This window comes from Heterocephalus glaber, unplaced genomic scaffold (genome assembly GCF_053883595.1).
Source record: "Heterocephalus glaber isolate CG9 unplaced genomic scaffold, H.glaber_assembly_v1.0 deba00001457, whole genome shotgun sequence".
In the NCBI taxonomy this organism is placed as follows: domain Eukaryota; kingdom Metazoa; phylum Chordata; class Mammalia; order Rodentia; family Bathyergidae; genus Heterocephalus; species Heterocephalus glaber.
Window position 1 is genome coordinate 683,397 of NW_028258305.1, and position 13,755 is coordinate 697,151.

A 13,755-nucleotide genomic window follows, 5' to 3' on the forward strand; every position below is an offset into this window, starting at 1 on the left:
ACTATACATTTGTTTCCCATTTTATTGATTTCTAATATTAATATCTTCCCTCTAACTTATTTTGTATATGTTATGCTTTTAAGCATATATCTTTAAAAGTGAAAAATAACTCAGTGTTTAGTGTCTTTTCTATACCATAAAGACTTAAAGCTATAAATTTCTACTACACATTTTTGTTAATACTATTCACAAGGTTTTAAATGCAGTGCTTTCGTTACTTCATAGTTATAATTCTAAATGTTTTCTACTTTTAATCATGTAGTTTTCTTTAGCTTTTGGGTTATGTAGATGTATGTTACTTAATTTAAAAACAAATGGAGTTATTTTGTTTTATTTGAATGGGTTTATTTATTCTATCTGAATTAAATAGATATCAGAAAAATATGCCCTTTATGATGTCAATGATTTGAAAGTTTTTGAGATTTGATTTATGCCCAAGCTGTGATCAATATTTATAAAATAAATATATATGCATTCTTTAGTATTTTATATACATTTATTACAATAAATTTAAATGCATTTAAAATTTTCATACCTTAATTGTTTTCTCCATGAATTATTGAAAAATATACTTTAGACTCTTTAAGTAGGATAGTGAAGTTGTTTAATTTTACTTGCAATTTTTACAGTGTTTCCCTTATATGTTTTGATAGGTATGAATTTAATTTTTTATCCCAAAGTAGTGATGAGAAGATTCCATAAATTATGTGATTCACCAGTTCTCAAAAGCCAGGCACCTGACATTATATATGGTTTATGAGTCACAGTTTTATTTCTTTTTTACCTATAGTAAGGCAGTGCCTTGGTGACCTTTGATGGGCCTTTGACATTTCTGCCTTTCATGCCTTAGGAATATTTTAGAAATACTGCGAATCTGGTAATTGGCTTCATGTGAACAGCAATGCAATTGTATCAGGATGAAGTAAATGATACTAGTATTTTTCAAGTTGTGGGAATTAGTCGTCAGTGTTCATTAGGGTCACTTTGGGATATCTCACCTGAAGACATGGAAAGGCTGAGATATCCTCTTTTAGCATCTGAGATTTAAAGGAATTTTCTGGGAGCAACTTTTTAAAATGAACTGCAGGTTCATTTTGTAACACATATTTACAGTCTTTTACTCTGAGATACTTCTCCTGAAATGGAAACCCCTGTGCTGTGCAGATACCATGTGACTTCACTCTCCTGGCTATCAACAAATGGAGGTTGTGGACTTTTGAACCAAACAGGGTCAAGGAAAATTTAAATTGAGATTCAACATGCTATTATCTCTTGAACTGGAAAGGCATATGGGGGATGAGGCTGACATTTTGGTTCAATCCCTATGAGTACAGGAAAAGCTATTTGCAAGATGGAAAGAAGAGGGAGATAGGCTTTAGAGAGGAACAGAGAGGTAATAACAAGCAGCTTCAAGGACTGAGGAAAGCAGTATAGGCCTTGGTGTCCATAGAGCTCCTTGTTTCCATGTCTTTGATATCCTTGAATTTGTATAATCCTACCTCCTTGCAATAAACCTTCCTTTCTGGTTTAGGCTACCTTGAGTGGATTTTTGTCCTTGCTAATCTAAAATGTTACTCTGCACACCAACTATAAAGCAGCCTTCACAGCAGCCGATGGCCTTGGAAGCATTCCCAGGGCTGTGGTTAGAAACATCTGAAGCATCTGAAGGGGTTCCTTACAGGGGACAGGTTTGCATAAAGGCTAACAGTTGGGTCTAATGCACTCCAACAACTTGCCACCACCACGTTGCACTTATGACCCTGTGCAATCCAAGTAGGAATAATAAGAAACCCTAGTATAAAATGAATTCAGTGCTAAATAGATTTATTGAGCCTTAAAGAAACCAAATTAACTAACAGAAAACATTGTGAGAATTACACGACACAACCCATCAGAATATATGTTTTCTATATAGCGTACTCTGATGACTTCATGGCTTCTATTTTTTTCATTAGTTTTGCACTTTTGATCCACAGAAGGAAATGTTCAGAATCCAGAGTATATTAGCATCGTAGCACTTTTCTGAGAAAAAAGGCACCTGTGATCCTGATAAAAAGAAAGGAAGCCTGTATCAATGACTATATACTCTGGGGGGGGGGCAGTGAAGGACTGTCACAATTTCCAAACTAGATGTGGACTGATTTCAATCTCTCTCTCTCATCTCTGTCTCTCTCCTATCTGCCAATCAGTCAAGATAAAAATCACTCAATTCAGAGACCTGGAAAATTGCTGCTGTTGGGTTTGGTTACTAAGTAGATACATTTTTTGTGTGTAAGCTATTTTTGAATGCCCAGAAATTAAGTGTTGGAGCTACAGAATAGAATAGATTCTATTGGCACTCTTTGACTTAGCCATTCTTGCATTCATTTGAATATGTCTGGAGTTTACCCTAGATGCACCCTTGAAAGGCAATATTTTATAAAGTTTAAAAGCAGAGAATTTGGTGCCAAAACACTTGGTATTGACCCAGGCATGTGGTTCATGATCTCTCTCTCTCTCTCTCTCTCCTTCTCTCCTTCAATTTCCTCATCCATAAAGTAAGACTAACAAAAGAATTTGTAATACAAGATTTCTGTGATTGATGCCTTCTACAGACACGCCTAAGGTAGTCTGATAACTCCACCAACATTCATTGAAGTGTACTATAGGGGAGTACTCACCTGGAATCTCTTCAGCCAAATACGTGGGAAGCCCCTGGCACATGCCAACAATGTTTTGTCCAAATTTGTTCAGATCATCAACTGGGTTAGAGTTGATGGAGTACCTCAGAGCCTTTGGAGGTAGGCCTCCTGGTCCCTCAGCCTGAAGCTGAATGTGGAGAAGACACATGGAAGAGAAGAAAGAGAAAGAATGAGTGCCAAGCCCAACAGTTTGCTGATGTGAAGGAACACAAGGCCAAAACAGGGTGATTGCTTGGCTCCAAGTTTTTCATGAACACAACGAAAGAAGAGTCAACTCTAGCTCTGTATATGTCAGTACTTTTAAGTGTCCCAAGAGAGTCAGCTCCTCGTAAAAAACAAAAGTCTGATTTATTCAGAATTTGTTCTGAAACTTGGACCTCATTTGATCATCTTAAATTCCTTGGATTGGGCTATGTGATAATCAAATTGTCAGAATATAGTTTATTGTTTCTGCCTTGTCAGTGAAAGTTATTCATTTATCAATTAGAGGAATATGAACTCAGGAAAACATTTCCAAAAAGCCATAGATCTCTGTTCTCATGTATCTCAACTATGGTTGCTAGGTAAAATATAGGAAACCCAGCCACATTTAAATTTCAAATAAACAGCAAATTATTTTTTACTTATTCTTCCCTTGTGGTCAAGTGGGGATGACCATGACCTCCTCATTGACCTCCTCTCACCAAAAATAAAAAGACCTTCATTTTTACCTTCTTCTCCTTGACTAGAGCATCAAGGGCTTGAAGAGAGGGCATGACTTCATTGTTCATTTTGTGCACTATGCATGACTTCTTGGCAAAGAGTCTGGTTGCAGCGAAGCCCTATTAGAGAAGACAGTAGATAGTGAGGGATATGTTCTCCAAGGACCTTCTCTTATCAGCAGTGAGTTTCACCCACAGAAGGAAATGAAACTCTGAAGTCATGAGCTGGGATGAAAGCCCTAGGTTTGGCATTGTCTTGAAATCATATCTGTTGCTAACATTTCTAAGGACAAGGACATACTGCAAGCTCTTTGAGGGGCGGAGAGAGGGAGGGAGGGAGAGAGAGAGAGAAAGAGAGAGAGGGAGAATCAAATTCATAGCTTTAGCCTTAGTTCTAGCATGATAAGAGTTAGTCTACATATATGCACATTTTACTGAAATAAATTTTAGAAAGCTACCATACTTTAGTCTCCTTTGATCCTCACATTCCAAGGAGGCAGGTAAGACAGAAATTAGTTTTATAATTTTTCAGATGATCAAATGGAAACAAGAAAGAGCTAATTTTTAAAAAGATAAAATCGGTTAAATACAGAGCTAGTAATTGCAGGCTTGGGTCTCCTAACTAGTGTCAAATATTCTGTTTGCCCTTCTCTTACCAATCAATATTGTAATTTACATTCCCTTTGATCCTTTTGAGTTACAAGTGAAAAGTCAATGTCTATTATTTTAGAAGGAAATTGGAGACAAAGCCAGAGAGATTATGTTCTGGAAGTGGTAATATTGTATAGGTCTTTCTTTCACATTTTTTGAGGCTACCTGCAGGCAAGACAAAGGCTGTTCATATTTGTCTAATATCCCTATAATTCCTTGCATATAGTGATTCCTAATAACTGTTGACTGGCTTGCATTTAACTGATTATGCCATACTTATTAGTAATTAATTCTATGTGGGGAGTAAACTCCAGTGAGCAAAACTATTTCTTTTACTTATAACTATTATGCTTATGTGTAGTTAGATTTTATTTTTAATTTTTTATGGTTAGGTGTCATATTCTTTTTTCATTTAAAAAAGAACACTGTTTTTTTTTTAAAGAATGGAAATTGCATGTTGGGTACCTACATTTTCATAATCCCAGAGGGAATTCCAGGAGTCCCATCCATTGTTGTAGTCAACATTGGCCACATTGTGTTCGTTATTGATGCTCACAGACTGCTGCCCACTTCCAGCAACATTGTTGTTATCATTGACATTGATATTCTGAAGTTAGTAAGAAATCAAGAATGATTTAATATCACATTTCTTTGCAAATGTGTTTGGTAACAAACTCTAAAAAGTGAGACTTACATATTCAGCAAAACCAGGAGCTATGAAGAGCCCAAGAAGTCCAATAAAGAGCATCTGAAATCACAAATAACATTGGTCTACTGTTACTTGGCACAGTGATGCCCTCTTCTTCTTTCCTCTGTCCACACTTATGGAAAATATTCACTAATTTTTTTTATTATTATTATTTTTTAAATTTTTTGTGTACCGGGGATCGAACTTGGGAACTTGCGCTTGCAAGGCAGGGGCCAGAACCCCTGAGCTAAATCCCCAGCCCTGAATATTCACTAATTTTATCAATTTATTGAGTGATCTGTTTTCTTCTTTTACCTTGTATTTTCAACCATAGAAAGTTTTAAAGGTAATACAGAATTATTGATTCATTATAAATAATTTCATTTTGCATGTAGACCTTATCAAAAGCTGATAGAGAATACATTTAAAATAAATAGCATACATAGTATGAAAATGGGTGTACATTCTGAAAAATCACATGAGAAAATGATATAATTAATTTTCCTATTTGATCTGGGATCATATCCTCTTAATAGAAATGTTATTTTTCTCATTAGTGTAAATAATTTCTCTTTTTTTAATTAGTTTCAGAAAGACTTAAAAATTAGTCTGCTAAAAAGTCAGAAGGGGAAGAAATTTTAGAGAATATTTAATACAATGTAATCCTTTTACTTTCTTTTCTTTTTTTTCTTTTTTTGGTACTGGAAATCGAATTCAGGGCCTCACACTTGCCAGGCAGGTGCTGTGCCACTGGGCAACATCCTTGGCCCTGTAATTCTTTTACTGAATAGGAAACTGAACTTTAGAGGTTAAGTGACTTTACTTGGCAAGAGTCACACCTCTTATTCTCGGGAGAACCAGGAGAGCAATCAGATCTTTCAACCCATATCTGGAGCCCTCCCTTCTTTTTTAAAAAAAATCTTACTGCTATCAGGAGGACTTATTTCTAGATAATTATTTTACATTTGAAACTCCATTACAAAGCAGAGTCAGATGCAGATATTACAAGGTGTAGGATGTTGAAACATGAAAATACTCATCTGATTGTAGCACCTTTGCATCCTGTTATAAAAAACTCTAATTCTAGCACCACTGGCAGAATATGAGGTCCACCCCTGCACTCATGGGCCTCTGTCTGGACCTACAGTTGAGATGCTGTAGCAGCTATACACTTCAGAGGCTTTCCAAAAGAAATGCCACAGACAGGGCCTGCAGCAAACCTTTCTTGCCTTTCTCATCCACTTCATAGCAAAGACCATGACAGAAAGTCTCTCACCAACATGTTGTGATAATCAGCTTTTTATCTGGTCTGAACATGATCAAGATTTTTGGTAAAAAGAGGAATTCAAGAATGAGAAATGATCAGGCACATTTTAGGGGTTAGGGTCTCTTGCTCCATGTAGACACCTGAATCAAGTGATGTGGAAAGTAATTTTATTAAAGCTAGCTTTGTGTAAGATGTTCAGATATCTGTCTAATCCCACTAGGATACCCTTCTGCATAGAGATGCTTATAAATGTCAAATTCTATCAAAAAGAAAGAGAAGATTTTTTTCAAGCCTTTCCATTATGGTGACATTGCCATAATAAGCAGTATCTCAGAATATTAACAGTCTCCACTTAGGTGATGCTAACTAAGTTCAAAGTGAAAAATACACTTACTGTGAACTTCATGTCTTCAGGAATGCAGAGGAGCAGGCAGGCACGGACCTGGATGAGGAGACTTCTCCTATTTGTACTTGTCCAGCTTTACTCAAAACAGGTGTGCTCAGGTGGAGTCAAAGACTTTATCTCTTCCCCTCCTGGATCTGGGCCATGCACGAGGAAGCTTTCGATGCCTGGGTAGCAAGGCACTTTGATATGGAGCTGATCTGACTCATCACTCAGTGTAGTTGAATGTATCACAGCAAACTCAGCATGATCTGTGATAACTTCTGGTCCAATTGAGGTTGTGGGTGTGGGTGTTTGATACACTGACATTGCTCAGATTCACAAAGAGAATAATCCCTAAAACCAAACAAGCACACAGATGAAAAACTGTGTGTGTATCTCACCTTCCAGCTTCATAGGAATATGGAGACAATTTCCTCTTCTTACCTTGCCTGATCCTATTATAATGGTTTTGCTTGGGCTAAAGATGTTTTCTGAGTGACTCTCACCACATCTATCCTGTTTTCTGCATTCCTGAGGCCTCTCAATGATAACACCACATATCTAGTTAGAAAACCAAACCGGGGGCTGTTGTCAGCAATTTCTTCCCACCTCAACATCCAGTTAGTTACCAAACCTTGTCATCACATCTCAGAAATGCTTTTCTGCTATGGTCTGGCCACAGATCCCTTGCTGGACTCCCCACAAGTGTGTAGTTGATCACTCCTCTGGTCTCGGGGCTCTGATATTTCAGTGCATTTTTTCTAAGATCTTCTTTCTAAAGCACATTATGTAAATAAACGACTTGACTATGGCTAGAAACTTTCACTGGAAGCCCTCAAGATAAAGTTCAAACTCATTGGAATGGCACCCAGGGTCCTTTATAATAAGCTTTCCAGCTTCCCCAGCTGTCTCTGTCTCTTATGCCATCCACTTATGTTGCTGTCACATCAGAGTTCCCATATTCCTGGAATATCCAGGCATCCAGGCCTCTGTGCCTTTGCACATGCTTTGTTCTGATCCTGGAGGGCCACTCTTCTGCCCCTCTTTAATTGGCAAATTGCTATTCATGTTTCAAGGCCTGGTTCAGATATTGCTACATCCAACACTTCTCCGTTGAAAGTATAAAGAACTGTTTTTATTTGGTCCTAGGCTATTAAATTTTCAGAAATTGCATTAAAATCATAAAATTTTTGTCAGAGAGAGGGAGTAGAAACTGTCACTTGGGGCAAACAAATAAATGCCTAGCCAATCTTACAGGAAAATTAAAGTTTATTATTTTTCCTGCTCTTTTCTACAAAATGAAGCTGGTAAATCAAATTTGCTGAAGAAGAAAACTTTATCTTATTGTTTATCTACACATTTTCCCTTTGGAAACCTTCTTGTGTGCACAGTTGTGCTTCTGTGATGGACTGGACCCTAAATAAGAACAGGTTCCATGGTTATAAAGCTTGGCTTAGTATCAACATCTTTTTTGAAAGAGTCTTGATATGTAGCCCAAGCTGGCCTCAAAATTGTGATCTTTCTGCCTCAGCTTCCCCAGTGCTGGGATTAAAAGTATGTGTCCCACTCCTGACAGTATCAATATCTCTTTCAAAATGTTGGCATGAGTGAATTATAGAGGCAGCTACAGTAAGATACTGCTTGCATTTTTAATGCAGGCACGAATACCTTTCAAATTTACTTTTTGGCTGCAAAAGGTCAGTAAGCCTGGAGCAGTGGGCCAGCAATGAGAAGAAGTCTTCATCTGCTTTAGGAAATATTTCACGACTACAAGTCACAGAGTGGATGGCACAGGCTCTGCCTTTAGATTCAGCCTTGGATGGTCATCTCAGTGCACTTGTGCAATGCTCAGCACATATTCATTTATTTATCATAGCTTACTATGAAGGTTAGCATATTCTGTTGGCAATGGATATGTGAAATGCAGTTTGGTAGATGTTCAGGGTTTCCCTCTTAGAGATGGACAATTCACATCTACATATCAAACATGCTACAGAGAAGAAATCATGCCACATTGTGGCATCTAGATTCTTGTAAAGTTAACTGATGACAAATCATGGTTATTTTCCCTTTTCTTATATTTATTTTTATAACACCTGTTACCATCCTTAAGGACACCTTAAGCTGCCTCTGAGGTTGGAGCTTGGATGTGAAAGTTCATTTTGGGACCTACTGTTTTGAACTAGGAGCCAAGAGACCTAGTCTGTTCTTCCTTCTCTCAGTGAGTCACTTTTTTCCCTTTAGGCTTTAGATTTCTTATGGAGGAAAAAGAGAAGAAATTCCTCCCGTATGCAACATTGTTATTTCAATAGTTCAAAATCAAATAGTTCAAAATGTGTGTGTGTGTGTGTGTGTGTGTGTGTGTGGTGTCAACCCTCAACTGAATCCTGGTCTCATCCAAGGCAAAAGCATGAGCAAGTCTCTTGCTCCTTCTTTCCCTGAGAACTACTTCTTATTGGTTCCATCCCCTCTTATGTGAAGAAGACAGAACCGGTCAATGATTTCTGTCACCTCCATAGGTGCTAGGTTATGCTGACACATATGTGATGCTCACTAGGTCCCTTTAAAAGTTTTGAATTGCATAAAAGGAGATGATCAACCTAGAGGATACAAAGTACATTGTATTTATCAGTTCTGGTTTTCAGTGCCAGGTGGAGCTGTGCTTCCCTGCATTGGTGCGGTGACACATGCAGGGATCTCAGGTGATGGTGGGGTTAATGGGGGCCAAGCCAGCCCATAGGTAAATAGAGTTTGCCCTGCCCCATAGGTTAAAGCTGGGCCATGTCAAAACCAGCTCCTATCATCATTTTATCTCACAATGCACACACACCCAAGGTTTTATTTTTATCACACCCTGTGAAAACTCCCTTTGTTTGGAACAAATGAGATTCATTCCATGTACAATGTGTTCATACCATGGATCCGGAGGGAGATTTATAGCTTTCCCACAAAAAATACAGACTTTTCACATTGTTTTTTTCCCACTGTGTGGAAGGGAATGTTTACCTGCAGGACACAGTTCCGTCTTCAATATCCCCATTTCACATTCCCTTTGTTGTTCAGACCTGCTCTTGGGCTAATTTAGCAGACACTGACACCTACACAGCCCGTAGCAACCTCATCTTACCCTGAATTGCTGTCGTAGTCTCGGATATGTAGGGGCTGGTTGGTTTTAGCCCATGAGTCCTTATCATATATTTTTGTGGCTGTGGAAGTCCCTTCATGCAGAGATTCTGTCTCAGTTTCCCTGCTTTTACTGTTAGTTTCTTGATTAGTCTTTGCCTCAATTTGATTGTTTTTGTTATGGCCCTAAGCCAGGTGGTTCACTGTGAGGTCTGAACCCATTTCGTTTCTGGGAAAACTTCTGTCCCTTTCTGTGTCTTTGTTTACTCAACTGTAACTAAGACACTATTGATAGCTCCGGTGACTATAGCCCTGGTGTTTGTCATAACGGTATGTTGAAAAATATGACTTTTTAAATTTTTAAAAATTATTACAGTAAAAGACACAATGTCATTAATCCTCCCTTGAAATACTCCCCCTCACTTCGAACTCACTTATGTCAATGTTCTTACCAATTTCTGAAGCAGTTCTGAAAGTCTTTTCTCCTTAAATGTCTGTCTTGGGCCTCCATATCCTGAATTGATTCAAAATCAATGCAATTTACCTTTCAAGGTCATTTTGACTCTCAGAAAGAGCCGGAAATCAAACAGTGTCAAATAAGGTGGATGAGGACACACCGTAATGGTTTAATAAGCCTGCTTTTCCATTGCATGGGATTCTGCATCAGTATTTGCTGTGTTTGTGATCATACCTTTTAAGACATTCATGAAAGAGGACTTCCAGAAGTGCTTCAAGTAGTGGTGATAATGATGGGATAAATGTTTGAAGTGAGAGGAGTATTTCGAGGGGGATTAATGGCAATGTGTCTTTTACTGTAATACATTTTTAAAAAATTAATAATTCATCGTATATTTTAGTCACTCCTTGTACTTGTCTCAAGTCCTCCATATGTATTTGTGGCTAGGAATGACACATCTAAAGAAATAGCTATAGGAACACATAACTTGATATTTTAATAGTTATTAGAGAGCATCTGATTCCAGAAAATCTAAACTTATTACATCATTGTTTTTGCATAGGAGAGAAATTCTTTTCAAATTACAGGAAAGTTGAGGGAACTTTTTTAAAAAAAGGCATTCACTGAGCTTTTCATTTTTGCTGTTTTCTCTGGGACCACTGCCTTACAAAATACATACAACTCAGCCTTTCGGTTGCCGCTTATATAAGTCTGTGCAATTGTATTTGCCAAACCTTTGGGGTCCCTCCAGGGGCAAGAAATGCTGTTTTATGCCTCAGATTAGTTGTTACCTGGACTGTTGCAGTGTTGTTAAATACGATTGGGAAAAACTTTGCTAGCAGAAAGTCTCCTGAGTAATTTCATCATTTGTAGAAAATATATGAAAATAGAGATAAAGAGAACGTTGATCAGTAACTTCATTTTTCATGATAATGAAGAACAGTCAAACCTAGTTAAGTACTTCTATAAAGCATTTGGAGAAAATGTCCCTATATGAGAAATAGGAATAGTCAGATGTTGCTGTATATTTACCTTATGGATAATTCAGAAATAATATCACTCTACCCTGTTCAGCATTCTTATTAAAGTAGTTTAGTTGCAAGGGTGTAAAACACTCATGATTAAAGTCCACTCACTCAGTGTTAGCCTTCAAACTTGGAAAGGACCAAACTGATAATTCAAAGATAAGAATCCAATCTCAAATGGCCAGAACCAGAGTGGCAGATTGGGCAGAGCTGTTGCAGGAGCCAGGGTCTTGTGAAGACCCAATGGCCCCTCCACCACACTGGCTTCCACAGCTTCCCAGGCAGAAGAGACCAAAGTAAAAAGCCGCTGAACAATGAAACATGGTTTAGTGAATCTTAAGTGTTCTGCAGGGTGGCAGATTGAAACTGGTTTCCTTTTCTGCATCTCAAATAGGGCATGTATACATATGTGTACTCTTCACTTCTGACAGAACACATCCTCAGGAGAAGACATTGCATCATTAGAGTTGCCTCAGGGAATTTTGAGCTTCCATGATTATTCAGTTATGCTCTTGTCCTGCCCATTCTCTCAGTCTCCAATTTCTGGATTTGCATCATAATAGGTATCCACTGGGATACATGCTGGAGTGTTCATTTCCTTCAGAGGTCCCACTGGATTTGAATAAAAACCAACTCCAGGCCAGGAAAATTTTTTTCATTTGCTGTTCAGCAATAGGTCACTGGGCCAACAACTCTATGTTTATTTTCTAATTTTTAAAAATCATTTTTAATTTTATTGGTATAATTTAGATTTATGTCATGATCACAGTCATTATAGGTAATTTATACCTTTATATTATGTATCTTGATTCCTTTTTTTCTTCACTCCTCTCCCCTGCCTTCAACCTTTCTTCCCTTACCTTATTTACAAGCAATTCACCATGCTGCAGCTAATAATTCATCACTCCATTAAACACAAGTGCTATGGAAGATTTAAAGAAGTAAGACAGCCAGTGGTTACATTCTAAGGCAGTGCTGGCTTTACGGACATGTGATCAGTGCAGCCCTCAAGGGCTCATGCTTTGGACACAGGAAGGGCCAAGACTGAACACATGACCTGCATGCTAAGTGGAGCCTCAGACGCCTTTGTGGATCTGCACGTACCTTGCAAATATCCTGTGCCCAAGGGAGTGTGACATTAATTAGCAAATCATAAACATCATCACAGATTGAGAGAAAGAGAAGACCCATGAATGAAAGGAAAAAGGCTTTCCCTGCTCTTTGAATAGGGGTCTAATATTTTATTTTGTACTGGGCTCCCCAAATTACATAAATAGCCTTGATGAGATGGAAGACACAGCAAAGCAAGGTGAGAAGAAGGTGTGGTCCTGAGAGGGTTTGTAACTTGTCCAAGGTCACATGGCAGGCAGACTGGAATGATTAGTTCACATAACTTGGTACCTATGATATTTTCTTTTTACCTTGCAGCTACTCTGCATGAGCAGTAGAGATGAATTTTCAGAATAATATGACCCCTCTAAGCCGGAGTGGCTGCAGAAGCTTTATGCAGCATTGGCCGAACACCAAGGCACAGACTCATAGAGATATATGGGAGGGGCGTGCACCTCCAGCCTAATGGGTGGAGCCAAGTGGTGCAAATTGGGGGGGTCCAGTGGCTATGGGGAGAGTTTTTCACAACACTCCTAAAACACATTCCTACCACTCTCAAATTCAACTTTATGGTTAAATATCTCATTTAATCACAATGAGATAGAGAAAAATTGAGTCAGAATTGTCCAATGTATCGAGAACCCACAGCTTGTTACACACCGAATGGAGATATTATGGGGATTTTAATCTCCAAATGGCTCCTTGGATCTGTCCCTCCTCTTTGGGTCAACCCTTCCCTGCATGTCTGAGAGCTCCTTCATCCTTTCCACACCCATGTGTTCTGATACCCTGGAGCTCCTCCCTGTAGATTAATATTTTAGTTGGTGGCCATGGGTGTTTCTCTGAAAAAGCAATCTCATTTATCTTTTTAATAATTGACACACCTTTAAATTTGATTTAGTCTCTTCTGAAAGAGCATTAGGCACATATAAAGAAAGATATATAAAAATATATACATATTTTAGAAGCGTAAAACCCTTTGGTGTTAGGATTTCATGAGTCACCCTAAAATAGATAATCTGTATACACAGATGACGCATGGTGGTTCCTCGGGTATCTACCAGGCTGAGCTTCTTCCTGCCTCACACCTGTGTATCTAGTATGCTTCTTGCCAATAATTGAGGTGCAATGAAAGATCACTCCAACAGAAGTTCAAATACAAGCAGATTCCATAATGTTGTCTACTTTCGTCAAGTGTAGAAGAGATCCAACAATTTCCTAGAAAGCACCTTCTCTCTTCTAGATTGGGAGTTAAAATAGAAAAGGGTTTTTATTAGTACATGTTTGAAGTACATTATGATTACATTTATTGTGGGGAGTTGGTACATGTACATAACGTATTTCTTTTTTGTCCCCTTCCCCTCCCCTCCCTCCCTGCTCCCTACAACTCTTGATCATATTCCCTTTTGCAAAAGCTCTCTCCATTTTATTCTTCAGTTTTCTTTTTTCATCCCTTTCCCCTTCTTTCCCTCCCACTCTTTCCATCTCTTGTTACCTTTCCCACTTGAAAAAAGATCTCCCTGCTTCCTATTGTCTTGTATTTTGCTCTTTATGTATATTTTGGGTTTCTAATATAAGAGAAAACATGTAATATTTAAACATATAACTATAAGGCAGTAATAGTTATGAAAATCAGCTATCCTCAAGCTGATTCTTCACCCACTCTT

General features: G+C 38.2%; 1 protein-coding gene across 1 annotated transcript; it reads right to left on the reverse strand.

Annotated features, from left to right (window-relative positions):
* Positions 1 to 336: 336 nt before the first annotated feature.
* LOC101701841 (gastrokine-1) lies at positions 337 to 6,553 on the reverse strand. Its single transcript, XM_004849932.3, has 6 exons — positions 6,383 to 6,553; positions 4,728 to 4,781; positions 4,503 to 4,640; positions 3,392 to 3,502; positions 2,661 to 2,808; positions 337 to 2,046 (listed from the first exon to the last, which is right to left on the reverse strand). Exons 1-6 carry the CDS (start codon positions 6,392 to 6,394, stop codon positions 1,952 to 1,954), a joined length of 558 nt encoding a protein of 185 aa, XP_004849989.1. The 5' UTR covers positions 6,395 to 6,553; the 3' UTR covers positions 337 to 1,951.
* Between the last annotated feature and the right edge of the window lie 7,202 nt (positions 6,554 to 13,755).

Coding starts and splice junctions, on each gene's coding strand:
- LOC101701841 (XM_004849932.3), bottom strand. Junction 4,641..4,727: donor CTCCTGGTTTTGCTGAATAT/GTAAGTCTCACT, acceptor TACTAACTTCAG/AATATCAATGTCAATGATAA. Junction 2,047..2,660: donor TTTGGCTGAAGAGATTCCAG/GTGAGTACTCCC, acceptor TCTTTTTATCAG/GATCACAGGTGCCTTTTTTC.